Source organism: Heterodontus francisci, chromosome 20 (assembly GCF_036365525.1).
Source record: "Heterodontus francisci isolate sHetFra1 chromosome 20, sHetFra1.hap1, whole genome shotgun sequence".
In the NCBI taxonomy this organism is placed as follows: Eukaryota; Metazoa; Chordata; class Chondrichthyes; order Heterodontiformes; family Heterodontidae; genus Heterodontus; species Heterodontus francisci.
The window spans coordinates 84,400,289-84,428,145 of NC_090390.1; the positions used below are offsets into that span (position 1 = coordinate 84,400,289).

General features: G+C 49.2%; 1 protein-coding gene across 3 annotated transcripts in view; it reads right to left on the minus strand.

Moving 5' to 3' along the window:
* The window catches only part of LOC137380978 (A-type potassium channel modulatory protein KCNIP2), a 466,186-nt gene that overhangs the window by 15,948 nt on the left and 422,381 nt on the right, over positions 1–27,857 (minus strand). For all 3 annotated transcript variants that reach the window (XM_068053395.1, XM_068053394.1, XM_068053393.1), the window contains 5 exons: positions 14,423–14,547; positions 13,685–13,754; positions 6,768–6,838; positions 6,348–6,455; positions 2,441–2,545 (listed from right to left, as the gene is read on the minus strand). In XM_068053395.1, coding sequence (XP_067909496.1) covers positions 2,441–2,545; positions 6,348–6,455; positions 6,768–6,838; positions 13,685–13,754; positions 14,423–14,547 — 479 coding nt within the window. The remainder of the gene's footprint in view (positions 1–2,440; positions 2,546–6,347; positions 6,456–6,767; positions 6,839–13,684; positions 13,755–14,422; positions 14,548–27,857) is intronic.

Sequence of the window (27,857 nt, forward strand, 5' to 3'; positions counted from 1 at the left end):
GTGAGAGGATTTGAGTACAGGAGCAGGGATGTCTTGCTGCAATTATACAGGGCCTTGGTGAGGCCACATCTGGAATATTGTGTGCAGTTTTGGTCTCCTTATCTGAGGAGGGATGTTCTTGCTATCGAGGGAGTGCAGCAAAGGTTTACCAGACTGATTCCATGGATGGTGGGACTGACGTATGAGGAGAGATTGAGTCGGTTAGGATTATATTCACTGGAGTTCAGAAGAGTGAGGGGGGAATCTCATAGAAACCTATAAATTTCGAACAGGACTTGACAGGGTAGATGCAGGAAGGATGTTCCCGATGGTGGGGGAGTCCAGAGCCAGGGGTCATAGTCTAAGGATACGGGGTAAACCTTTCAGGACTGAGATGAGGAGAAATTACTTCACCCAGAGAGTGGTGAGCCTGTGGAATTCGTTACCACAGAAAGCAGTTGAGGCCAAAACATTGTTTGTTTTCAAAAAGGAGTTAGATATAGCTCTTGGGTCTAAAGGGATCAAAGGGTATGGGGCAAAAGCCGGAACAGGATACTGAGTTGAATGATCAACCATGATCATAATGAATGGCGGAGCAGGCTTGAAGGGCCGAATGGCCTGCTCCTGCTCCTTTTTTAAATGTTTCTATGGGGTGAATGTGAGCTGTGAGGAGGATGCAAAGAGGCTCCAATGTGATTTGGACAAGTTGGGTGAGTGGGCAAATGCATGGCAGATGCAGTATAACATGGATAAATGTGAGGTTATCCACTTTGGTTGTAGAAACAGAAAGGCAGATTATTATCTGAATGGTGATAGATTGGGAAAGGGGGAGGTGCAACGAGACCTGGGTGTCCTTGTACACCAGTCGCTGAAAGCAAGCATTCAGGTGCAGCAAGCAATTAGGAAGGCGAATGGTATGTTGGCCTTCTTTGCAAGAGGATTTGAGTACAGGAGCAGGGAGGTCTTACTGCAGTTATACGGGGCCTTGGTGAGACCACATCTGGAGTATTGTGTGCAGTTCTGGTCTCCTTATCTGAGGAAGGATGTTCTTGCCATGGAGGGAGTGCAAAGAAGATTTACTAGGCTGATTCCTGGGATGGCAGGATTGACGTCTGAGGAGAGATTGGGTCGACTAGGCCTATATTCACCAGAGTTTAGAAGAATGAGAGGGGATCTCATAGAAACCTATAAAGTTCTAACAGGACTAGACAGGCTAGATGCAGGGAGGATGTTCCCGATGGCTGGGGAGTCCAGAACCAGGGGTCACAGTCTCAGGATACGGGGAATGCCATTTAGAACCAAGATGAGGAGAAATTTCTTCACTCGGAGGGTGGTGAACCTGTGAAATTCTCTACCGCAGAAGGCAGTGGAGGCCAAGTCATTAAATATACTTAAAAAGGAGACTGATATATTTCTTAATGCCAAAGGGATCAAGGGATATGGGGAGAAAGCGGGAACAGGGTACTGAATTAGACCATCAGCCATGATCTTTTTTGAATGGCAGAGAAGGCCCGAAGGGCCGAATGGCCTACTCCTGCTCCTATTTACTATGTTTCTATGTTATATTCAATTACTCTCAGACAAGACCTTATCATCGCATGTTCAAATTAACAGCACCCTAGTAAAATTTGTCAATTAGCAGTTTTCTGCTGGTGGAGCTCAGTTAATGAGCTATCAAACACCCCCAGGACAGGTACAGCACGGGGTTAGATACAGAGTAAAGCTCCCTCTACACTGTCCCATCAAACACTCCCAGGACAGGTACAGTACGGGGGGTTAGATACAGAGTAAAGCTCCCTCTACACTGTCCCCATCAAACACTCCTAGGACAGGTACAGTATGGGGGGTTAGATACAGAGTAAAGCTCCCTCTACACTGTCCCCCAAAAAACACTCCTAGGACAGGTACAGTACGGGGGGTTAGATACAGAGTAAAGCTCCCTCTACACTGTCCCCATCAAACACTCCTAGGACAGGTACAGTATGGGGGGTTAGATACAGAGTAAAGCTCCCTCTACACTGTCCCCCAAAAAACACTCCTAGGACAGGTACAGTACGGGGGTTAGATACAGAGTAAAGCTCCCTCTACACTGTCCCCATCAAACACTCCCCAGGACAGGTACAGTACGGGGGTTAGATATAGAGTAAAGCAAAAGAAAAAAAACGAAAAAAAAAAACGGGGTTAGATACAGAGTAAAGCTCCCTCTACACTGTCCCCAGCAAACACTCCCAGGACAGGTACAGCACAGGGTTAGATACAGAGTAAAGCTCCCTCTACACTGTCCCCATCAAACACTCCCAGGACAGGTACAGCACAGGGTTAGATAGAGAGTAAAGCTCCCTCTACACTGTCCCCATCAAACACTCCCAGGACAGGTACGGTACGGGGTTAGATACAGAGTAAAGCTCCCTCTACACTGTCCCCATCAGGTACTGATTGTTTTCAGTCTGTCATATCTTACCTGGAAGAATGTTTCGACATGCTCCTGTGGTGATTCCTCCCTCACTGTGGGGTAAGTGTACTTTCCCATCATATCATAAATAGATTTCATAATATCCAACATCTCCTACGAAACAAATCAGTCCAAAAAATAACAGTCAGAAGGAAATCACCATCTCCCTTCATCTCAACTTCAATCCATCAATAAATGATTTGCCTCAAGGGAATCATTAGGGGCAAAACACCTCGGAGGTAAATGTCCTGGGCAAATTCTCCTGATCAGTCAGCGTAACTTCAGCAGGAATCTCAGACCAGGATAACTGCCCCTGCCGAGGAAATTCTCACCCTTGATGTATCTTTTACATTCAATAACAACAACTTGCAATTTTATAGCGCCTTTATGTAGTAAAAGATCCCAACGCGCTTTACAGGAGCGATTATCAAACAAAATTTGACACCGAGCCACATAAGGAGATATTAGGACAGGTGACCAAAAGCTTGGTCAAAGAGGTAGGTTTTAAAGAGCATCTTAAAGGAGGAGAGAAAGTTTGAGAGGTTTAGGGAGAGAATTCCTGATCTTAGGGCCCAGGCAGCTGAAGGCACAGCCGCCAATGGTTGAGCGATTAGAATCAGAATGCTCCAGAGGACAGAATTAGAGGAGCGCAGATATCTCGGAAGGTTGCAGGCTTGGACGAGATTACAAGGGGGTGAGAGGTCATGGAGGGATTTGAAAACAAGGATGAAAACTTTAAAACCAAGGCTTTGCCGGACCGGGAGCCAATGGAGATCAGCGAGCACAGGGGTGATGGGTGAAAGGTGCGAGTTAAGATCCCCATCAAAGTCTAGGCTGATCCAGTAATGTCAAGACTTGGCACAGGTATCATTGTAACCTGGGCCTTTATCACCAATGCCTGCTGCGCACACACAAACAAACCCTCCCACACACACACACACACACAAACTCTCCCACACACCCTCCCACACACCCTCCCACACACACACAAACAAACCCTCCCACACACACACACACACAAACCCTCCCACACACCCTCCCACACGCACACACACAAACTCTCCCACACACCCTCCCACACACAAACAAACCCTCCCACACACACACACACAAACCCTCCCACACACCCTCCCACACACCCTCCCACACACACACAAACAAACCCTCCCACACACACACACACACACAAACTCTCCCACACACCCTCCCACACACAAACAAACCCTCCCACACACACACACACAAACTCTCCCACACACCCTCCCACACACCCTCCCACACACACACAAACAAACCCTCCCACACACACACACACACACAAACTCTCCCACACACCCTCCCACACACCCTCCCACACACACACAAACAAACCCTCCCACACACACACACACACACAAACTCTCCCACACACCCTCCCACACACCCTCCCACACACACACAAACAAACCCTCCCACACACACACACACACAAACCCTCCCACACACCCTCCCACACGCACACACACAAACCCTCCCACACACCCTCCCACACGCACACACACAAACTCTCCCACACACCCTCCCACACACAAACAAACCCTCCCACACACACACACACAAACCCTCCCACACACCCTCCCACAAACCCTCCCACACACCCTCCCACACGCACACACACAAACCCTCCCACACACCCTCCCACACACCCTCCCACACACACACACAAACAAACCCTCCCACACACCCTCCCACAAACCCTCCCACACACCCTCCCACACACCCTCCCACACACAAACACACACAAACCCTCCCACAAACCGTCCCACAAACTCTCCCCCACACACACACAAACACACACACACAAACCCTCCCACAAACCCTCCCACACACCCTCCCACACACAAACACACACAAACCCTCCCACAAACCGTCCCACAAACTCTCCCCCACACACACACAAACACACACACACAAACCCTCCCACAAACCCTCCCACAAACCCTCCCACACACACACACAAACCCTCCCACAAACCCTCCCACACACCCTCCCACACACAAACACACACAAACCCTCCCACAAACCGTCCCACAAACTCTCCCCCACACACACACAAACACACACACACAAACCCTCCCACAAACCCTCCCACAAACCCTCCCCCACACGCACAAACCCTCCCACAAACCCTCCCACACACCCTCCCACACACACACACACAAACCCTTCCACAAACCCTCCCACACACCCTCCCACACACACACACACACACAAACCCTCCCACAAACCCTCCCACAAACCCACACAAACACACACACACAAACCCTCCCACAAACCCTCCCACACACACACACAAACCCTCCCACAAACCCTCCCACAAACCCTCCCACAAACCCTCCCACACAAACCCTCCCACAAACCCTCCCACAAACCCACACAAACACACACACACAAGCCCTCCCACAAACCCTCCCACAAACACACACAAACCCTCCCACAAACCCTCCCACACACACACACAAACCCTCCCACAAACCCTCCCACAAACCCTCCCACACACACACACAAACCCTCCCACAAACCCTCCCACAAACCCTCCCACAAACCCTCCCACACAAACCCTCCCACAAACCCACACAAACACACACACACAAGCCCTCCCACAAACCCTCCCACAAACCCTCCCACACACACACACAAACCCTCCCACAAACCCTCCCACACACACACACAAACCCTCCCACAAACCCTCCCACAAACCCTCCCGCACACCCACACAAACCCTCCCCCACACGCACGCAAACCCTCCCACAAACCCTCCTACACACACACACAAACACACACACACAAACCCTCCCACACACACAAACGCACCCTCCCACACCCACCCACACACAATCACACACACATGTCAAGGCCCTTTATACACATCTACAGTAGTGATATGAAGTCCTCTGTTGACTTCCATTGAATCCGTGCCTTGAATTGGGATTGAGTCTGTTGAACACCCCCAGACGCCAGTGACGTTGATACCTGTGCTCCAAACACTTGTCCTGGCTTTGAACCTCAATCTCAAAGTGACTTGCTCTGTGGACCAGCCAATTCGTGTTCTCAAGGCACATGACATGATGGCAATGCCCCACATCCCCCCTGCCCTAAGGAAAGTAGAGGGGATTCCCATTGAAATAGCACCAATCAGGACATCCCAAAACACTTCACAGCCAATTTTGAAGTGTTGTCATTGGTGTAATGTAGGAAACTGAGCAGTCAATTTGTGCACAGCAAGCTCCCACAAACAGCGATGTGATAATGATCTGATAGTCTGCTGATTGTAGAATAAATATTGCCTTTCCTTGAAATAGTGACCGTGGGATCTTCTACATCGACCTGAGAGGTCAGACTGATTTGAAAGACAGCACTGCTGACAGTGCAGCACTCCCTCAGTACAGCACTGGGAGTGTCAGCCTGGATGAAGTGCTTGAGTCTCTGGAGTGGGACTTGAACCCCCAACCTTTTGACTCGGGCCTGAAAGCCTCCCACCGAGCCACAGCTGACAGGACAGCAGAGAGATATCATGTAAATCAAAGATGGTCTCTGGTTGGATGGTGCACTGCTGAAGTGAGCCATTGTCGTCCGATATGGAAATCTCGGGAACTATGCTTGTTCCAGTTGAGGTCAGCTCCTGACTGACGGAATATTCCTACATTACAACAGTGATTACACTTCACATGTACTTCACTGGCTAGAAAGTGCTTTGGGACATCCTGAGGTCATGAAAGGTGCTATAGAAATGCAAAGTAAGTTATTTTTGTTCTTTCTCTTTTTATCTTTCTTTCTTTCTCTCTGTCTCTCTCTTTTTCTTTCTCACTCTCTCTCTATCTTGTATAAGAGGGAATAATATCATCCATTGCATGTCCTCGTCTGTTGTTATTTATACCTCTCTGGTTATGCAGCCGTCTTTATTTAAGTCATACAGATTGAATGCCCAGCTCAGTTTGTCATCAATCGTCCCACGGAGGATCACGGATAAACCCGTCACAAAATTCTGGGGAGGAGAGAAGGCGAGAAACAGTGAGAGGTGTGAGTGTCTGACATTAACAGTTACACAGTCTGGAGCAGCCATGCAGCCCCTCGAGTCTATTCGATTACTCCACATCCCTCCACACCCCTACCAGACACAAACTTATCGAACTCCGTCTTGAAAATTTCAACTCCTCCCCCAGCATCCACGAGCTGTGCGGGGGAGAGGGTTCCAGATTGCAATCACGTCTGTTTTGGTGGTTCATCACCCAGATTTCCTGTTCTCCCTGTCCCGCCTCCCAGCTTCAAGCCCTGAACCCCAGGAAAATTCACTGACCTCGAAACTGACGGAGCCATTATGGTCTGTGTCGAAAGCGTTGAAGAGAAAGTGTGCGTACATACTGGAGTCTGCAATGGAAAAGACAACTGCTTCATTCAGGACTAAATAAAGCTTGGCTCATTCATTCAGTTATTTTCAGTGCACAAGATGAAGGAAATCTTCCTCGATGCTGTCCCATCAAACACTCCCAGGACAGGTACAGCACGGGGTTAGATACAGAGTAAAGCTCCCTCTACACTGTCCCCATCAAACACTCCCAGGACAGGTACAGCACGGGGTTCGATACAGAGTAAAGCTCCCTCTACACTGTCCCCATCAAACACTCCCAGGACAGGTACAGCACGGGGTTAGATACAGAGTAAAGCTCCCTCTACACTGTCCCCATCAAACACTCCCAGGACAGGTACAGCACGGGGATTGGCTGGTCAATTTGGAGCACTTCCTGCCAGCAATCGGGGAGCAGCTGCACCTGTGTTGCAGCAATTGCAGAGTGGAGACTGCAGCAACTGGGGAGAGGAGAGTGGAATAACTGTAAAGAGGTGACTATAGAGTGGAGACAGCTGCATTTACTGAGGAACTGTTGAACTTTTTCAAGACTAAGAAGACCTGAGAGTCATTTTGGAGAGGTGGGTGTTGGAGCACCAGAGAACTATTGGTTGTTTGGACTGTTGGGGGAGGGAGAAGGCACCGGAAGATTCAGGGGTAGGGCTGCCAAATTCTATAGGGAGCCCCTGTACCAACTCTTGTGTTTATCTGCCATCCTGCACAAAAGGGGCTCCCTCCCCACCCCCAACTGTGTGGCTCGGGACGGCTGGAGCTGCCCGGCTGAAGAAAATCCTTAGACAACAACAGAAAAGGGAGAGAACCGGGCGGCTCTAACCGACCCGGGCGAAGAACCCTCCCCTAACTGGAAGAGTGCAGTGTCGACTCTGCAGGAAGGTGCTCCAACCACCAATTGAAGTGTAACATCCTTGCAGCTGTTCTCTCTCTTCCATCACTCGGCCACCTATCCTCTCCTCTCCTTGTCCTTTTCAGCCCTATCCTCCTCTATTCCCATCCCCCCCTCCCCCATCATATTGTTAGTGTTTAAGAAAACTGTCGTGTGCTTTGTTTCTTGGGGGTGGGCGTAGCTCTGCGACCCCATGGCAAGCCCCTCTTCGCCGGTGGCGGGGCCTTCCCGTTCATATGCTGCTGCGGCTGCTGCAGCTGCACCTGTTGCCCCATCACCGTTTGCTTTATTAACATCGAAGCATGGGGTCAAGAGCTACGTCCACCCGAACACGACTATCGAGGCATGCGTGAAAGCAATGGCCGAGGTTGTCGGCCCTTCGGCCATTGTTGCAGCCTCTAAAAGGTACGGGAAGGCAGTGTTTTTCCTGAAGACCGAGCAGGCGGTGTCCCTGGCTCTGAGCAAGGGGCTCACCGTGGGCGGGACCTTTCTGCCAGTGGACCCCCTGGAGGCCACTGCGCAAAGGCTCATTCTATCCAATGTCCTGCCCTTCATTCCTGGTGAGCTCCCCCTTCCCCACCTGCACCATCTGGGGGAGGTAAAGACGGGGCTCACCCCAGTCCCGCTCGGTCTTCGGGAGAACAGCCTCCGACACGTGTACTCCTTCCGCCGCCAGTTATTCATGCAGCTGGCGCGGGAGGAGGTGACAGAGGGCCACTTTTATGTAGAATTCCAGGGGACGGCCTACCGCGTCTTCTGGACCTTGGACGGGGTGCGGTGCCATGTCTGTAAGGGGGTGGGGCATGTTCGTAAGAACTGCCCCAACCTCCCGGCTGCCAACTCCAACTTGGCGGCCCGGGGTGGCGACGCTGCACCTCCTCCCACCCCCCCTACACCACCACCATATACCATTCAGTCGGTACCGGAGGCTGTGGTTTTCACGGCCTCCGGCAGGGAGGGGGGTGACCGTCCAAGTGGAAGGAAGGCGCGGAGGAGAAATAAACATCGAGAGGCGCGTCCCCTGGACACCGTGACACTACCCGAGCCTGAGCTCAGCCCAAGGCCCGATCTCGGGAAGTCAACTTGCCCCAGGGCTGGGCTCAGGCCCAGGGTGAATAAAAAAAAGGAGAGTGTGGAGGTGGAGGCCTCTGATGATATGGAGGTCTCTGAGCCTCCGCACACAACTGGGAAAAAGAGGAGAAGGCACCCCTCCACAGAGGTAACAAGGGGCCCTGAGGCGCAGGGCCCATCTGTTGGAGGGGAGCTGTCTCCTGTTTCGGGTCCCCAGATTTCCCCTACTGCCACCACCAAGGCTGCAAAGTCCGGGCAGGAGCTCCCTATTCCTCAGGATGGAGGGGAGGGGAAGGCCCCGGTACTTGAGGCCCCTCCTGAAGGAGTAAGTGGGGCCCTGCTTGTGGTGGGGGAGCCTGGGGACGCGGCCCATTCTGCCACTGCTACTGGGTCGGGTGCCCTGAATGAAGGGGAGGGCGAGGCCCCGGAGGGTCGGGCCTCCCAGCCGGAGTCCACCACAAACCAGGAGACACCCGACCCAGTTATAACTGAGAATGCTGCCCCATCTGCTGGGCCTGTGGGTGCTGGCGGAGCGGGAGATAGCCTCCTCCCTCCGCCTCCAGTCTCGGCTCCGGCTGGTTTCCCGGAGTCCGGAACTTCTGTCTCCCCTGGACCACTCATTGGCCTGGGGACGGAGGTGGAGGGGGGTCCTGAACCGCTGGTGCCTACAGGCTCCAGTTTCACAATAGAACCCAGAGAGGACTCCTCCGCCATCGATCCTGGGGGTGGGATTGTGACGGAGGCGGGACCAGCTGGCGCGGCCGGGACGTCTGCCCCACAGTGTGTGGTAGATGTGTCGGCCGCTGGCGGTGACGACCCGGAGGAGGATGGGGATTCGGTGCGGGGCACGGAGGATGATCTTGATTCCATCGCCAGTGAGGTGGTGGAGTCCCTCGTGCCTCCCACCGAATCTCCTCTCATCCCCACGGCGGAACTCCGGGATTTCCTCGTGGCTTGCAGGGGTTGCCGCAATAAAGTTCAGCTGGCCCTCGACCGTTGGTCGAATCTGGCGCTGATCATACAGTCCGTCCGTGCCGCCCTTAAGATAGCGGGCAAGCGCGCAGACGTGAAACTGGTTGAGAGGCGCCGTTTTAATGTGTTCCTCAATGGGTTGCTGGGGGAGTGGAGGGCCAGGTGCACTTCCACTCCCTCCTCACAGTGAGGTGTTTGTGACGGGTTTTAATTACCTTTGACATGAAGATAACCATAGCCAGCCTCAACATCAATGGCAGCAGAGGGGCTCACCGCAGATTTCACAATCTCTCAGTCCTTAGGAAAGGGAGATACACGGTGAGCTTTCTGCAGGAAACCCACACCGTTCCGGGAGACGAAGCCACCTGGCTCCTGGAGTGGCAGGGTGGGGTCTACATGAGTCACCTCACCCCTATTTCTAGTGGGGTGGCTATCTTGTTGGCCCCGACTTTTCAGCCGGAGATCTTGGGGGTCAAGGAGCTAGTGCCGGGCCGCTTGCTCCACCTCGCCGTTCGCCTGGGTAGCGTGCCGCTCCACTTTGTGAACCTGTACGCGCCCAGGCCCGGTGCGTTGCAAGCGCGCTTCTTTGAAGAAGTGTCCGCTCTCTTGAGCTCCATCGATAGCGGCGAGTGCATCATCCTCGGGGGGGATTTTAACTGCACTCTCGAGGTGGGGGATCGCTCCGGTCCCCAGCGCGGCCAAGCGTCGGTGGAGAAGTTGAGGGGACTGATCAGCTCCCTTAACTTGGTGGACGTCTGGCGGAATCTCCATCCCGACTCCAGCACCTTCACATGGAGGTCTGGAGGAGGAGGGTCCCAAATCGACCATCTCTACATTTTGCAAGCATATGTTTCCCTATTGAGGAGGGCGGCCAGTCGCTGGTGTGTGTCCGCACGCAGGCTGATACTCTCCGCCTTCGGACCCTGCAGCGATACCTGTACGTCGAGCGTCCTCCCAGATGGTGTGCGCTGGCGATGTATTTTTTCTGCCAGTGTCACTGCCTTCAAGACGACACGCAGCTCCCGGCGGAGACCGTTAGCCGCACCTCTCTGAGGGTGTTGCCTGTCTTTTACCAGGATCTATTCAGAGTCTGGAACATGGTCGCCTCCAGTCAGGGCGCTCCCCTGCTGGCTGAGGAGAGCACTTCGGCTGTCCAAACGGCTGGCTCTGGGGATGGACCGATGGGCAGAGGAGTAGCCGAAGCCCCTGGGACGCCCCTCATTGCAGGTGATGAGGAGGCTCTGGAGTGCTGAGCCCCGCTCGGCCAGAACTGCTCAGCGGACCCAGGCCCCCACAACCTGAGCCGCCCCGTGGAAATGCCCTCCCTGCCATTCCAATCGGAGTGGAGGGGTTTCCTGTACGAGCTGCTCCTGCACACTCTCCACTTCCTCGCTCTCGTCAGCCGGCCGGACACACCATGGCAGTCCATGTTGCCATCTGGCGGCGAGGGGAAACCCCGATGGAGGTCTCTCTACACGGGAGTCTTCCCCCTTTACATCAGGGACCTGGGGTGGAGGGTGTTGCACAGAGCAGTCCCGTGCAATAGACTTTTAAGCAGGTTCTCGGACTCCCAGGCCGCCTGTAATTTCTGCAGCCTGGACGAGTCCGTGTTCCATGTATATATGGAGTGTGTGAGGTTGCAGCCCCTGTTCAAGTATTTAAAGGGGCCACTCCTCAAGTTTTGTCTGTACTTCAGCCCCACGCTCCTGACCTTTGCACACCCAGTGCGGACTGGGGTGGGCTGGGAGGAGGATCTCCTCATCGGTCTGCTCCTGGACCTGGCCAAGGTGGCAAAGCACAGGTCCAGGCTGCGGGCTGTCGGGGGATCCGTCCACCCTGATTGCCACCATCTACAAGGCACAAGTCAGGAGTGTGATGGAATACTCTCCAATTGCCTGGATGGGTGCAGCTCCAACAACAGTCAAGAAGCTCGACACCATCCAGGACAAAGCAGCCCAGGGTCGACATCCCATCCATCACTTTAAAAATTTACTCCCTCCACCACTGATGCACAGTGGCAACAATGTGTACCATCTGTAAGAGGGTCCTTCAACAGCACCTTCCAAACCCGCGACCTCTAACACCCAGAAGGACAAGGGCAGCAGATGCATGGGAACACCACCAACTGCAAGTTCCTCTCCAAGTCACACACCATCTTAACTTGGAACTATATCACCGTTCCTTCACTGTCGCTGGGTCAAAATCCTGGAACTCCCTTCCTAACAGCACTGTGGGTGTATCTACACTACATGAAATGCAGTGGTTCAAGAAGGCAGCTCACCACCACCTTCTCAAGGGCAATTATGAGACTAATACCTGGAATGAGCTGATTGTCTGACGAGGAAAGATTGGACAGGCTAGGCTTGTATCTGCTGGAATTTAGAAGAGTAAGATGTGACTTGATTGAAACATATAAGATCCTGAGGGGTCTTGACAGGGCGGATGTGGAAAGGATGTTTCCCCTTGTGGGAGAATCTAGAACTAGGGGTCACTGTTTAAAAATAAGGGGTCGCCCATTTAAGACCGGCATGAGGAGATTTTTTTTTCTCAGAGGGTCGTGAGTCTTTGGAATTCTCTTCCTCAAAAGGCGGTGGAAGCAGAGTTTTTAAGTATTTTTAAGGCAGAGGTAGATAGATTCTTGATAAACAAGGGGGTGGAAGGTTATCGGGGGTAGGTGGAAATGTGGAGTCGAGGTTACAATCAGATCAGCCATGATCTTATTGAATGGTGGAGCAGGCTCGAGGGGCCGAGTGGCCTACTCCTGCTCCTAATTTGAACGTTTGTATGTAATTAGGGATGGGCAGTAAATATTAGCCTTGCCAGTGACGCCCCACATTCCGAGAAGGAATACAAAAATGACTCCAACTCGCTGGCTGATGATTTCACTACACGTTCAGCCACATTCCCAAGAGTCTGATAGCCTCCAGTTGATGAACTCATCACTAAATCTCAGTTTCTTCCTTGTCCTTCAGCAGGAAATGCCAGGCGGGAGGAATGCATTTGAACTTCACCCCATCCATGTTGACCCAACACTGCCTGTACATCTGGATTCTGCTTACTGTGCTTCTGATGTACGGTCCAATTTTTTTAATTAGTTCTGGAAATGTGGGCATCACTGGTAAGGCAGACATTCATTGCCCATTGCTAGTTACACTGATGTTTGATACTGAGTGACTTTGATAGGCCATGTCAGAGGACAGTTTAAGAGTCAACCATGTTGGTGTGGGACTGGAGTCCCCAAAGACACATTGTACAGCGAGCTCATCACTGGTATCAGACCCACCGGCCGTCCATGTCTCCGTTTTAAAGACGACATGAAGTCCTGTATCATTGATCACAAGTCGTGGGAGTCAGTTGCCAGTAATCGCCAGAGCTGGCGGACAGCCATAAAGGCGGGGCTAAAGCGTGGCAAGTCGAAGAGACAGCAGTTGGCAGGAAAAAAGACAGAAGCGCAAGGAGAGAGCCAACTGTGTCACAGCCCCAACAACCAATTTTATCTGCAGCACCTGTGGAAGAGTCTGTCACTCTAATATTGGTCTTTATAGCCACTCCAGGCGCTGCTCCACAAACCACTGACCACCTCCAGGTGCTTACCCATTGTCTCTCGAGACAAGGAGGCCAAAGAAGAAGAAGAAGAAGTCACATATAGGCCAGTCTGGGTAACGAGGTAGGTTTCCTTCCCTAACGGACACTGGTGAACCAGTTGGGATTTATGACAGTCCGACAGTTTCACAGTCACTTTTACTGCGACCAGTTTTTTACTTTGATAGTTTTTGTAAATCAGTATTCAAATTCTCAAAGTGCTGTGTTGGGATCCGAACTCATGTTTGCTGTATTATTAGTCAAGGCCTGTGGATGACAAGTCCAGTAAAATAACCACTACACTACTGTAGATCCAGAAACTCGAAATGTTTACACTCACCTCCTTGCGGGAAGAACTGGGAGTAAATTTGTTTAAATGTCTCTTCGTTAACAACACCACTGGGGCACTCCTGGCAGCAAGAGAAAAGAAAGTAGGAAATGTCAAATTCAGTTTACAACCTGGATGGTCCAACACTTACCATTTCAAAACAACAACCTGGACTTAATCAGCTCCTTTAATGTAGCCATGAAACAGAGAGGGCCAATATGAACACTGAGAACTAGGACAGAGATACATCAGAAAGAAAAGAACTTGCATTTCTATAGCACCTTTCATGACCTCAGGATGTGCCAAAGCACTTCACAGTCAATGAAGTAATCTTGAAGTGTAATCACTGTTGTAATGTAGGAAATGCAGCAGCCAAGTTGTGCACAGCAAGATCCCACAAACAGCGATCTGATAATGATAAGATCGCCTCTTTTAGTGATGTTGATTAAGAGATAAATACTGCCCAGAACTCCCCTGCTCTTCTTCAAAATAGTGCCATGGGATCTTTTACATCCACTTGAGGGGGCAGACAGGGCCGCAGTTTAATCTCATCCAAAAGACGGCATGTCTGACAGTGCAGCACTCCCTCAGTACTGCAGTAGGTGAGTCAGCCTGGATTATGTGCTCAAGTCTCTGGAGTCAGACTCGAACCCACGATCTTCTGACTCCAAGCATGTTACAATTAGGAATTAATGGTTATCCACCAGTGTTAAGAGCTAGTAGCTGATTATAATTCAGCTGATGACTCACAGTTTTGAAACCCCGATAGAGGACTTGGAGTTCCTTCTTGCTGAACTTTGTTTGCCCTTGAAGCTGTTCCAGGCCTTCAGGTCGGTGACACACTGTGGAAGGCTCAAATTCATCTTCAATGCTATCTGCCATGGACAAACAAGGAGAGACAAAGAGGCAGAGTTAGAGATGAAGGACGAGAGTCTCCTATTGACTGCCAAGGCAGCTAGTCAAATTTTTGTGAAATGATTGAACGAATGATGACTTCATTGCCAACACAAGTGCTAATCCATATGATAAAGATGTAACCTCAGGGTCTCATGTTGAAGGGAAGTAAGCATTGGTCCAACCTTTGCTTCTCATGCCCGAATCTCTGAGTGGCTCAGTTGCAATGAAACAGCCAAGGCATCTTCAATTGCCAAATGCAACACGTAACCTACATCTGTCCTATAGAATAATAGCAGCACAGAAGGCAGCCATTTGGCCCATTGTATCTGTGCTGGCTTTTTGATCGAACTAATTAGTCCCATTCTCCTGCTCTTTCCCTGTAGCCATGTACTTTCCCTTCCTTCAAGTATTTATCCAGTTCCCTTTTGAAAGTTACTATTGAATCTGCTTCCACCGTCCTTTCAGGCAGCGCGTTCCAGATCACAACAACTTGCTGTGTAAAAACATTCTCCTCATCTGCCCTGGTTATTTTTCCAATTATCTTAAAGCTGTGTCCCCTGGTTACCAACCAGCCCATCACCATAAACAGTCTCTCCATAACTACACCATCAAAACCCCTCGTGATTTTGAACCCCTCTGTTAAATCCTCCCTCCTAACATTCTCTGCTCTAAGGAGAACAATCCCAGCTTCTCCAGTCTCTCCACATTACTGAAGTCCCTCATGCCTGATATCACTCTAGTAATTCTCCTTTGTACCTCTTCCAAGGCCTTGACAACCTTAACATTTATTTTAATACCAGTTAAATTTGAGACAAAACTCCCTCTGGTGCCACAGTCGATAGTATCCCTGCCACAGTGTTCCTGGCATTTTTGGGAGAAGGTAGAGGAAATCATGGTCTAAGATAATATCATCACACATGAGAATTAACACTTGTCAGTTGGCAACTGGACAAATACCATCTTTTATTTACAATTATATTTTTAACCACTTAATCAAAAAACAATGTTGCTTTTTTAAAAGATCAATTTGATAGGGTCATGGCCCAAAACATAAAGACCAGAAAGATCCCAGGTCCAAGTCCTGGTCCGTGCTCAGTCAACAAATCACGGCCGGTGCCCCAGGCACGGTGTTGAAATGGGCAGTCACATCCCTGGGCTAGAGAGAGGAGGAAGCCAGCCAGGGTATTGATGGGACAAATAGCCTCCTCCTATGCTGTAAGATTGTACGAAGTGCGCACATGCGAGGGCAGTATCAGGGTCTGAGGTGATGCTGTTGCACGGGAAGAGTGCCCACCATGTTACGGTATCCAAGGATCTGCAATCCACATAAATGCTGTGGCTACTGGAGCAGGTCAGAGGCTGGGTATTGTGCAGCACATGACTCACCTCCTGACTCCCCCAAAGCCTCCCCACCACCTACAAGTTGTGATAATGACAGAGAATTTAACCATCTACGCAATGGAATTACCATCACCATTACCATCACCAAATCCCCACTATCAATATTCTGGGGTCACCATTGACCAGCAACTCAACTGCATCAATGACTGAAACAGGTCAGAGGCTGGGAATTCTAAGTAACTCACCTCCTTACTCCCCAAAGCCTGTCCACCATCTACAAGGCACAAGTCAGGAGTGTGATGGAATACTCTCCACTTGCCTGGATGGGTGCAGCTCCAACAACACTCAAGAAGCTCGACACCATCCAGGACAAAGCAGCCCGCTTGATTGGCACCCTAGCGACCACCTTAAACATTCACCAATGCAAAGCGGCAGCATGTGTACCAGCTAAAAGATGCACTACAGAAATTCGCCAAGGCTCCTTCGACAGCACTTTCCAAACCCGTGACCTCTACCACCTCGAAGAACAAGGGCAGCAGATGTGTGGGAACACCACCACCCGCAAGTTCCCCTCCAAGTCACACACCATCCTGACTTGGAACTATAGAGTTATAGAGTCATAGAGTCGTACAGCATAGAAACAGGCCCTTCGGCCCACCGCGTCCGTACTGGCCATAATACCTATCTATACTAATCCCACCTGCCTGCATTAATTCCATATCCCTCTATGCCTTGCTCATTCAAGTACCTGTCCAGATGCCTCTTAAATGTTGCTACTGTTCCTGCCTCCACCACCTCCTCAGGCAGCTCATTCTAGATGCCCACTATTCTTTGTGTGAAAAATTTACCCCTTTGATGCCCTTTAAACCTCCTCCCTCTCACCTTAAATCTATGCCCTCTAGTTTCAGTTACCCCTACCAATATTAAGGAAGTTAAAATCACCTACTATTACAACCCTATAATTCCTACACCTATCTGTGATTTCCCTACATATATGCTCCTCCAATTCCCTCTGACTATTGGGGGGTCTATAGTATAATCCCATCAAAGTGGTCACCCCTTTCTTATTTCTAAGTTCTACCCATATGGCCCCACTGGACAGTCCCCCTGGGATATCCTCTCTAAGTACTGCCGTGATGTCCTCCCTAATCAATAGTGCAACTCCCCCTCCTCTCTTACCTCCACCTCTGTCACGCCGGAAGCATCGGTACCCCAGAACATTGAGCTTCCAGTCCTGCCCATCCCTCAACCATGTTTCCGTAATAGCTATAATATCACAATCCCATGTACCGATCCATGCTCTGAGTTCATCTGCCTTATCTGTAAGGCTTCTTGCATTAAAGTAAATGCAGTTTAGCCTACCAGACCTTCCACGCTCCCTGTCCTGCCCCTGCCTGGCCTGCCTACTGGACTTGCTTGCTTTAATCTCGACATTTGCCTCAACTATCTCATCTGAGAGACTACTACTTTGGGTCCCACCCCCCTGCAAGACTAGTTTAAACTCTCCCGAGTAGTACTAGCAAACCTCCCCGCATGGATATTGGTCCCCCTCCAGTTTAGATGCAACCCGTCCTTCTTGTCCAGGTCACCTCTGCACCAGAAGAGATCCCAATGATCCTAGTAGTTGAAGCCCTCCCACCTACACCAGCTCTTCAGCCACGCATTCATTTGCCTAATCCTCCTATTCCTACCCTCACTAGCATGTGGCACAGGGAGTAATCCTGAGATTACAACCCCAGAGGTCCTGCTTTTTAACCTTCTGCCTAACTCTCTATATTCACTTTGCAGGACCTCATCTCTCTTCCTGCCTATGTTGTTTGTACCAATATGGACCACGACCTCTGGTTGCTCACCCTCCCCTTTCAGAATGTCCTGCAGCTGCTCCGAGACATCCTTGACCCTAGCACCAGGGAGGCAACATACCATCCTGGAGTCTCGTTTGTGGCCACAGAAACGCCTATCTGCACCCCTTACGATAGAATCCCCTATCTTTATAGCTCTTCCACCCCCTTTTCCTCCCCTGCTGTGCAGCAGAGCCCTCCGTGGTGCCATGAACTTGGCAGTTGCTGCTTTCCCTTGGGAGGTCACCCTCCCCAACAGTATCCAAAGCGGTATATCTGTTTGAGAGGGGAATGGCCACAGGGGACTCCTGCACAACCTGCCTGATCCTACTACTCCGTCTGGTGGTTACCCTTCTCTTTTCTACCTGTGCAGCCATTACCTGCGGTGTGACCACCTCACTAAACGTGCTATCCACGACATCCTCAGCATCGCGGATGCTCCACAGCGAATCCACCCGCAGCTCCATCTCCGTAATGTGGGTAGCCAGTAGCTGCAGATGGATACACTTCCTGCACACATGGTCATCAGGGACACTGAACTATATCGCCGTTCCTTCACTGTCGCTGGGTCAAAATCCTGGAACTCCCTTCCTAACTGCACTGTGGATATACCTACCCCACATGGACTGCAGCGGTTCAAGAAGGCAGCTCACCACCACCTTCTCAAGGGTAATTAGGGATGGGCAATAAATGGCCAGTGACACCCACATCCCATGATAGAACAAATAAAAATTTCAAAAAATCAAGAACCTCATGAACTGCCCAGCATCATCGTAATGAGAGGAGTGGTGAGGGCAACTAAATCTTCAATCCCTTTCTCTCAACACCATGCATCCTGTCAATGACACAATGCCAGGCATCTGCCATTCTACAGCCCTGCCCCCATTCATTGGTACATGGGAGGCGGGCACTATGTAGCCATGGAAACCAACTGGATAAAGACCACATGTTTGCTCCAGGGAATAACTCCCAGAACATCAACACGGCTCCTCCGAGATTTCTGAAGACCCTTCCACATAACTGAAAAAACACCTTCATTGTTCAGGGGAGCCGCGGGAAAGTTCTGGAACTTCTGCAAAGGTTAAAGAATCAAGGCACCAAGGATAAACAGAAAATGGGGATGGGAATGCGCAATTGTTATGAGCCAGCAGCTGAGTGAGAAAGATGAGTGAACCAGGATGTGTCAGGAGACACTCAAAATGAAACAAAGAGGAGATTGGAGAACAACAGGCCAACCATGTTGCTGGGCTCCTGATTTGCCTTATAGCATTCCGGCCTTACACAGGCTTTTTGAGTCTGATCCTTCCAGTTCAGATGCAGGGTCCAGGGCCTGGGAAGAATTGTCTCCTTCCTTCAGTTTTCACATTGAGAGTGCCCTATCCTACAGCCCTCAGCGATGTCACATAGATGGGTAATGAGATGCCACAGTAAATGTGCCACTCGAGGTACAGACCTCATGCCAGATCTCAGGAAGGAGATATTGTCCTTGGAGGGGGAGCAGCACAGACTCACCAGATTGATACTGGAGCTAAAAGGGTTAAATTATGAGTACAGTTGCACAGACTAGGCTTGTATATCTTGTATATAGAAGATTAAGGGGTGATCTAACTGAGGTGTTTCAAATGATCAAAGGATTCGATCGGGTAGATATAGAGAAACGATTTCCTCTGGTGGGGAGAGTCCAGAACAAGGGGGCAGACCCTTAAAATTGGAGCCAGGCCATTCAGGGGTGATGTCAGGAAGGACCTCTTCACACAAAGGGGGAGTGGAAATCTGGAACTCTCTCCCCCAAAAAAGCTGTAGTGTCTGGGGGTCAATTGAAAATGTCAAAAGTGAGTCTGATAGATTTTTGTTGGGTAAGGCTTTTAATGTATATGGAACCAAGGTGGGTACGTGATGTTAAGATAGCCATGATCTGATTGGATGGTGGAAAAGCTCGAGGGGCTGAATGGCCTCCGCCTTTTCCACAGAGCTACAGCTACCCACCTTGTACTGGCAGAACAAAAGGATTGGGGCATTTCACAGGTCCACTTACCTTTCCATTCGCCATTCTGTACTCTTCCACATACTCTCCACCATTTTAACAGTGGAACACACACTGGCAACTGTCACAACAGAACTTTCTCCAGCACCATATTGTTCACTACTCAGCTATTTTCCGGCTTTTCAAACAGTGCCATTGCAGACAGGGAAGTGTGGGTGGGCATTGTGAGATTGGTGAATAGGAATACTGTCCTGCAGTGCATTCTCACCCTGCATCCCCTCAGCAGAGGTCTGGACCACTGATTCAACTCCTGGCACTAATGATAGGGCAGCAGGGTAGAGCACAGCGCTGAATCCAGTGATGATGATAGTGAATGTTAGCAAAGCTGAGAGGAGGTGGGTAAATGGAGGGGAGGGGAGATGGTAGGATGGTGTGGCGGGGGGAGTGGAGGGGTAGAGTCAGGAGTGGAGAGGGGATCAGATGATAGGAAGGGAGGGGAGGTTATGGGAGAGAAGGCGCAGGAGAGAGGAGATGGTAGAGGGGGAGGAGAGCTGCTCGGAGGTGAGAGGAGATGAAGGGAGGAGAGGGAAAAGGAGAGGGGAAGGAGGGAGGAGGTAGTATGGGGAACGAAGGGTGATGGGAGAGGAGAGGTGGGTTGCTGACTGGTGATGGAAAGCGAAGGAGAGAAACTGCTGTGAAATAAATCCAAGCAGCCTGACTTCTGTCGCCCGTTAGTGACAACGTTCAGCAAATAGTGAGAGACTGAGCTTTCTCAGACCACGGCCTTACAGCACGACTAAGGGCAGGAACTTCCTGAGTTATTAACAGGATCAGCTGCAGATAGAGAGCGGCTGGAAGCCAGGTGGTGAATAGAAGACAGAAGTGAACCAGCTGGCAAATCACAAGAGCACTGAGGGTTAGCAGCACAGCCCCAGGAGGGGGTCACAGTGTTTCTTACAATATCCTCCATGTGCATCTCATAGGTTTATTTTTAGTTGTGTATCTTCCACTGACACACATTCCATTTCACAGTGATACCGTTAAAAGGAGCAACATCATATAGCCACTCACACTGGGGACTGTCCTGTATCTAACACATGCTGTACCTGCCCTGGGAGTGTTTGATGGGACAGTGTAGAGGGAGCTTTACTCTGTATCTAACCCCCGTGCTGTACCTGTCCTGGGAGTGTTTGATGGGACAGTGTAGAGGGAGATTTACTCTGTATCTAACCTGTGGTGTACAAGGTTCAAAGCCCATTTGCACCATTTCCTGGATAACCTGGTGATAAACTGTAAAGGCCAGCCTTGTCACATCCTGAGAATGAATGAGTGGAAAGATCGGGTGGTGGGTAAGAGTTAAAAGAGGTGAAGAGGGCAATGCAAGAGCTGTCACCTTGAGTGACTGGTGCATTTGGCCACACTCACTGTCAGTGGGAGTGGGTTTCCCATGGTCTGACTGATGTCTGAATGTTGCTCATTGTCTCTACAATCAATGGTGAAACAGGAGCTGCTTGATAACTAACCCAGTGCAGCTTCTCCCATTGACTTGAAGGGTGGATGCTGGTGACATGTTGGGTTTTCTTGGAGATCTGCGATACCCATCGTATACAGGGCACTTACACACCACTGACCTGTCATTCACAGATGTCTTTGGACCTCTTTGCATCTCAGACTATGAAATGAGTTATTTCATTGGAATAAGGCACCAATCCCTCCTGTGAGGGTGCGTTGTGTGTTTGGTCACAAACACAGGGACATGAGCTACTGGGCACATTCGCACTCAGAGTGATACTGCAGTGTCGTAGGGGGAGGGGATGAGGTCACTGATGATCCCTCACCTCACTCTCTTTCTCTCCTTGGTCTTTTTTCTCTCTCTTCTTTCCTCTTTTTGTTCTCTTTCTCCCTCCTGTTTTTTCTCTCTTCTCTCTTTTTCCTTTCCTCTCTTTTCTCCTCAGTTGTTCTTTGTCTTTTCTCCCTCTCTTTTTCTCTGTCTTCTCTCTCTCACTCTCTCCTCACTTACACAGGAGTAAGTGGAGCTGATCAGGAGCTAGAATCTCCTCTGATCATACTCTGCCTCTGTGTGTATCCGTCTCTATCTGCCTGTCTCTCTCTCTCTCTCTCTTTCTCTGTCTCACTTCCTCTGTCTCACTCTCTCTCTTTCTGTCTCTCTCTCACTCTGTATCTCTGTCTCTCTCTCTCTCTCTCTGCCTCTCTGTATTTGTGTGTGTCTCTCTTTCTGTCTCTCTCTTTGTTTTTCTCTCTGTCTCTCTCTCCACGTCTGTCTCTCTCTCTCTCTTTCTCTCCCTGAATCTCTCATTCTCTCTCCCCCTCCCCTCCCTCTGTCTCTCTCTGTCTCTGTCCCTTGACCAGCAATCCTTAAAGGGACCACTCAACAATAAAACAAGGTGTGGGAAGTTTTCAGTTTTTATTTTGGTGGGTCCCAGGAGAAGTACTTTCAAGGCCCCTTCTCCCCTGGAACTGGCTCCCTCTCCCAAAGGAACAAGAGGGGAGAGTGGAGGGAGCATCAACCAGAGCAATGTTAATAAAAACGCCAGAGGTCGAGAGTCGGGAGAGATAGCTGCCCTTTCAATAGTTAGGGAGCAGGTACAAATGGCATATTCTGCCCTTAAACCCCTTCTGGTGACCACAAAGAAACTGCGACAATATCACAGCTTGGGTCAGGTGTAGAAGCTCCTTTAATCACATCCTACTGGAGTACCTGCAGAGGCAGTACGAGCAAAACTATATTTATTCAATGAGTTGTTGTGATCTGGAACGCGCTGCCTGAAAGGGCAGTGGAAGCAGATTCAATAGTAACTTTCAAAAGAGAACTAGATAAATATTTGAAAAGGAAATACTTGTAGGGCTATGGGGGAAAAGAGCAGGGGATAAGTGGGTAGATCTTTCAAAGAGCTGGCAAGGGCTTGATGGGCCGAATGGCCTCCTTTTGTGGTGCATCATTCTATGATTCTATCGTGCTGTTTCCCCATTCCAGTTTCTGATGTTTAATGCCTCATTCAAACTCCAACCTCCTCAATCTATGCAGCACTCTCTCATCAATGACCAGTGTTCAGCTTGAACCCTCTATCTACTGTCTCAGAGAGCTGCTAATGTACTGGCCAACTCGGGCTGGGTGGGTGACCTCCTGCCTCTTACCGCCCTGTCCAGTCAAGCAGCATTTTGCCCATTGCCCAACAATTTTATAACCAATCAAAACACAATTCCTAATGTCCCTATGATCTGCTCTCCCTGTTTTTTTTGCTGGCAGCAGTGTTCATGAGAAAAATTCTTAATTCCTGGAGACTCTGGGATAATCCTGGAGGATTGGCAACCCAATCCTAATGGAATCTGGCCAATGCTCGAGGAACAAGCAGAAGTGACTTCTCTGCAACTCCATGTTTGAACAAGAATTCCTGGGATTTGAACCTCCGTCAATGAGGAGTAATTATAAAGAATGAGTTATCCAAGTATCAGCTTACTTCAGTAGCACTCTCACCTCTGAGTCAGGAAGTTGTGGTTTCAAGCCCCACTCCAGAGACTTGAGTACTGAGGGAGTGCTGCATTGTCAGAGGTGCCGTCTCTCAGGTGTTAAATCAAGGCCCTTTCTGCCCTCTTTCGAAGGAGTACAGGGGAGTGCTCCCTGACGTCCTGCCTAAATATTTATCCCTCAACCAACATCACTGAGACAGATGATCTTGTCATTATCATATTGCTTTGTGGGATCTTGCTGTGCACAAATTGGCTGCTGCGTTTCCTGCATTACAACAGTGACTACACTTCAAAAGTACTTCATTGCCTTTAAGTGCTTTGGGATGTCCTGAATTTGTGAGCGCCGCTATAGAAATGCAAGTCTTTGTTTTTTATTGCTTTGAATGTTGTCTGCAATGCATCCCACAAACTGTACACACTACAGCTATGTAGGAGGGATATCAAAACCGTGGAAAAACAGGACAAGGCAGCTTCATCAGAAAGAGAGCAGAAATGAGAGGTGAGAGTGAGGAAGGAAGGTTTAATGCATTTTGCATTTTCTCCCTGATAAAGAGAAGGTTAAATTGGTGATATATTGGAGCTTCTCGAATTGGTGAAGGGTTTTAAGAGGGTAAACAGTGAAAGATTGTTTCCCCTGGTTGGTGAATGGGTAACAAGGGGGCGCGGACTGTGGAGTTAGCATTAGACAGTGAAAGGGGAGGTTAACAACTTCTACACCCAGAGCCTGGAATCCTTTACAAGTGGGCACTGCCTGGAATTCCATTCCAAAGGTTCGCTGGAGAGAAAGCACCAGCACAATGGGCCGAATGGCCTCCTTCTGTGCTGTGACCTTTATGGTTCTATAAACGAATGCCCCAGAATATTATTTGAAACTAGGTTGGCAATGTTAGGCTGGAGGCCATGGATTTAAACTAGTGTGAAAATGAATTGAAAGCTGCTATCAGAATGAGCCTCGTTCCTCAGTGAGTGGGAAACATTTGAGAGGTTCTGCCTGTGGGAAGGGGAGGCAGGAGTTTCGGAGAACATCAGGAAACATCTGGACCCTGGGCTGGGCAGCTGGAACACACAAGGGCTGAGTGGCCATTTCCTGGCCTAAAGTTTCCTCTCCTGTTCCACAGCCTCTCTCTGTCTCTAAATCTCAGGTCTTTAGGGATTCCCAAATGCTCCATTTTCTCGATGAACTCCACAACTGCTCTGAAGTACCAAGGAATCTTTCTCTGTTTTTTCGCTCTAGATCCGAGATTTTACATTCGGTTGCTGTGGAGATGTCTCCAGTTTCTTTTCCATTTGTCTTACTGACACCAATGAACTGGTTGCTTTTCCCCCCAACAATCCAGTAGCTTTCTGCCAGGGAATTACCAGATCGGGTGAATTCAGTTTTGCAACATGCCACAGCAGGATTTACGAACACACGGACATACGAATTAGGAGCAGGATTAGGCCACTCGGCCTTTCGAGCCTGCTCCGCCATTCAATAAGATCATGGCTGAACTAATTATTCCACATTCCCACCTACCCCCGATAACCTTTCACCCCCTTGCTTATCAAGAATCTAACTACCTTTGCCTTAAAACTATTAAAACACTCTGCTTCCACCACCTTTCAAGGAAGAGAATTCCAAAGACTCACGGCCCTCTGAGAGAAAAAAATTATCCTCATCTCTGTCTTAAATGGGCAACCCCTTATTTTGAAATAGCGACCCCTAGTTCTAGATTCTCACACAAGGGGAAACATCCTTTCCATATCCACCCTGTCAAGACCCCTCAGGATCTTATATGTTTCAATCAAGTCATCTCTTACTCTTCTAAGTTCCAGCGGATACAGGCCTAGCCTGACCAATCTTTCCTCGTAAGACAGGCCACCCATTCTAGGTATTAGTCTAGTAAACCTTCTCTGAACTGCCTCCAATGCATTTACATCCTTCCTTAAATAAGGAGACCAATACTGTACACAGTACTCTAGATGTGGTCTCACCAATGCCCTGTATAGCTGAAGCATATCCTCCCTACTTTTGTATTCAATTCCCCTCACGATAAACAATAACATTCTATGAGCTTTCCTAATTACATGCTGTACCTGCATACTAACCTTTTATGATTCATGCATTAGGACACCCAGATCCCTCTGCATCTCAGAGCACTGCAATCTCTCACCATTTAGATAATATGCTTCTTTTTTATTCTTCCTGCCAAAGTTCCCACATTATACTCCATTTGCCAGATCTTTGCCCACTCACTTAACCTATCTATATCCATTTGTAACCCCCTAATGGCCTCTTCACAACTTACTTTCCTACCTATCTTTGTGTCATCAGCAAATTTAGCAACCATACCTTCAGTCCCTTCATCTAAATCATTTATATAAATTGTAAAAAGTTGAGGACCCAGCACTGATCCCTGTGGCATACCACTCATTACATCTTGCCAACCAGAAAATTACCCATTTATGCCTACTCTCTGTTTCCTGTTAGCTAGCCAATCTTCTATCCAGGCCAATATGTTACCCCCTACACCATGAGCTTTTATTTTTTGCAATAACCTTTGATGTGGCACCTTATCAAATGTCTTCTTGAAATCTGAGTACAATACATCCACTGGTTCCCCTTTATCCACAGCACATGTAACTCCCTCAAAGAACTCCAGTAAATTGGTTAAACATGATTTCCCTTTCACAAAACCATGTTGACTCTGCCTGATTACCTTGAATTTTTCTAAATGCCCTGCTGTAACATCTCTAATAATAGCTTCGAACATTTTCCCTTTGACAGATGTTACGCTAACTGGCCTGTAGTTTCCTGCTTTCTGTCTCACTCCCTTTTTGAATAAAGGAGTTACATTTACTATTTTCCAATCTAATGGAACCTTCCCTGAATCTAGGAAATTTTGGAAAATTAAAACTAACGTATCAACTATCTCACTAGCCACTTCCTTTAACAACCTAGGATGAAGTCCATCAGGACCCGGGGACTTGTCAGCCCGCAGCTCTAACAATTTGTTCTGTACCACTTCCCTGGTGATTGTAATTTTCTTGAGTTCCTCCCTCCCTTCCATTTCCTGACTTACAGCTAATACTGGGATGTTACTTGTATCCTCAATAGTGAAGACCGATGCAAAATATCTGTTCAATTCATCTGCCATCTCCTTATTATCCATTATTAATTCCCCAGACTCACTTTCTATAGAACCAACAGTCACTTTGTTAACTCTTTTCATTTTTAAATTTCTATAGAAACTCTTACTATCTGTCTATATATTTCTGTTAGGTTTCTCTCGTACTCTAATTTTACCTTCCTTATCAATCTTTTAGTCATTCTTTGCTGTTTTTAATATTCTGTCCAATCTTCTGACCTGCCTCCCTTAGTCTTTGTGCAGCCTCTGAATCTCAGAACCTTCCAAACCCATTTTCCCATTGGTTTACCAAGCCTCTCACAAGTGTTCTCGGGTGCTTTGACGACAATGAATCACTGATAAAGTGTAGTCACTGTTGTCATTGGAAGCAAAATGTGGCAGACAAATCACGCACAGCAAGATTATACGCAGAGTTTACACTGCTGGTGCTCCCTCCCAAACCAGGAATTTTGGACAGGACACCAAGGAGACCTTCCCTGCAATTCATCAAAATAGTCAGATCTATTAAATCCATCCGAGAAGGCAGTAGGGCCCTCGGTTTAACCTCTCACCTGAAAGACGGCATCTCTAACAGTGCAGCACTCCCTCAGTGCATTGGGAATGTCAACCTAGATTATGTGTTTGGACTCTTGACCCTCTGCCTCAGAGGTGAGAGTGTTACCCACTCAGCCATGGCTGACACCAGCAAATAGCTGCTATAATGGAATGGCCCACAATTCAAATGATGCAACACAGAGAAATGGAGGCGCAGGCCTACTGGATTTGCTGATATCTCAGTGAGTGCTGATCGCTGGTGGGTTCCTGTGGTATATGCACTGCTGCAGCCCTTTAATTGCTAAACCCGCCCCGCCCCTTGCAACGCTAGTTGCCATGATCGCATGGATTCTCTTAGCGCCCAGTATTGCCATGGTGTTAGTAACAAGAAATGCATGGAAGGAAGGAAGGAGTGTAGGTCCAGGAGTTGACCATTCAGCCCCTCAACGCTGTTCCGCCATTCAATTTAGATCGTAGCTGATCTGTATCTTAACTCGATCCACCTGCCTTGGTTATCCATGGAATGTTGTTGTCTCACCATTGATATATAGTCTGATACCCTCGCATGCCACTTCTTGCGAGAGATCCAGGAAGTGAAGGCGGGCACCGAGGAACTGGTGAGATGGATCTTGGTCCTGTTCTCCCACCCTGACCCCAAAAAACACCCACTGTTCCCCAACATCTGGCTCTGTAAATTCTAGCTGCAGTTAATGATCGCGAAACGGAGTTCAACAGAATAAGTTTATGGAAAACTCTTGTCTGGATTCAGGCAGGAGATTCCATCCACTCAGCTAAGATCAATTAAAGGTGATGATTAGAACCAATAGCTCATGGAGTGTTTGGGATCCAGATAAATCCATTGGCCCCAACAAGTCCATCAACGTGTTGATTGATCACCACCTCAGCCACCCACCTTCTCAACTTATCTTTCGATGCCTTCTCTCTCTGGAAACTCACCCATTAACCTCAGT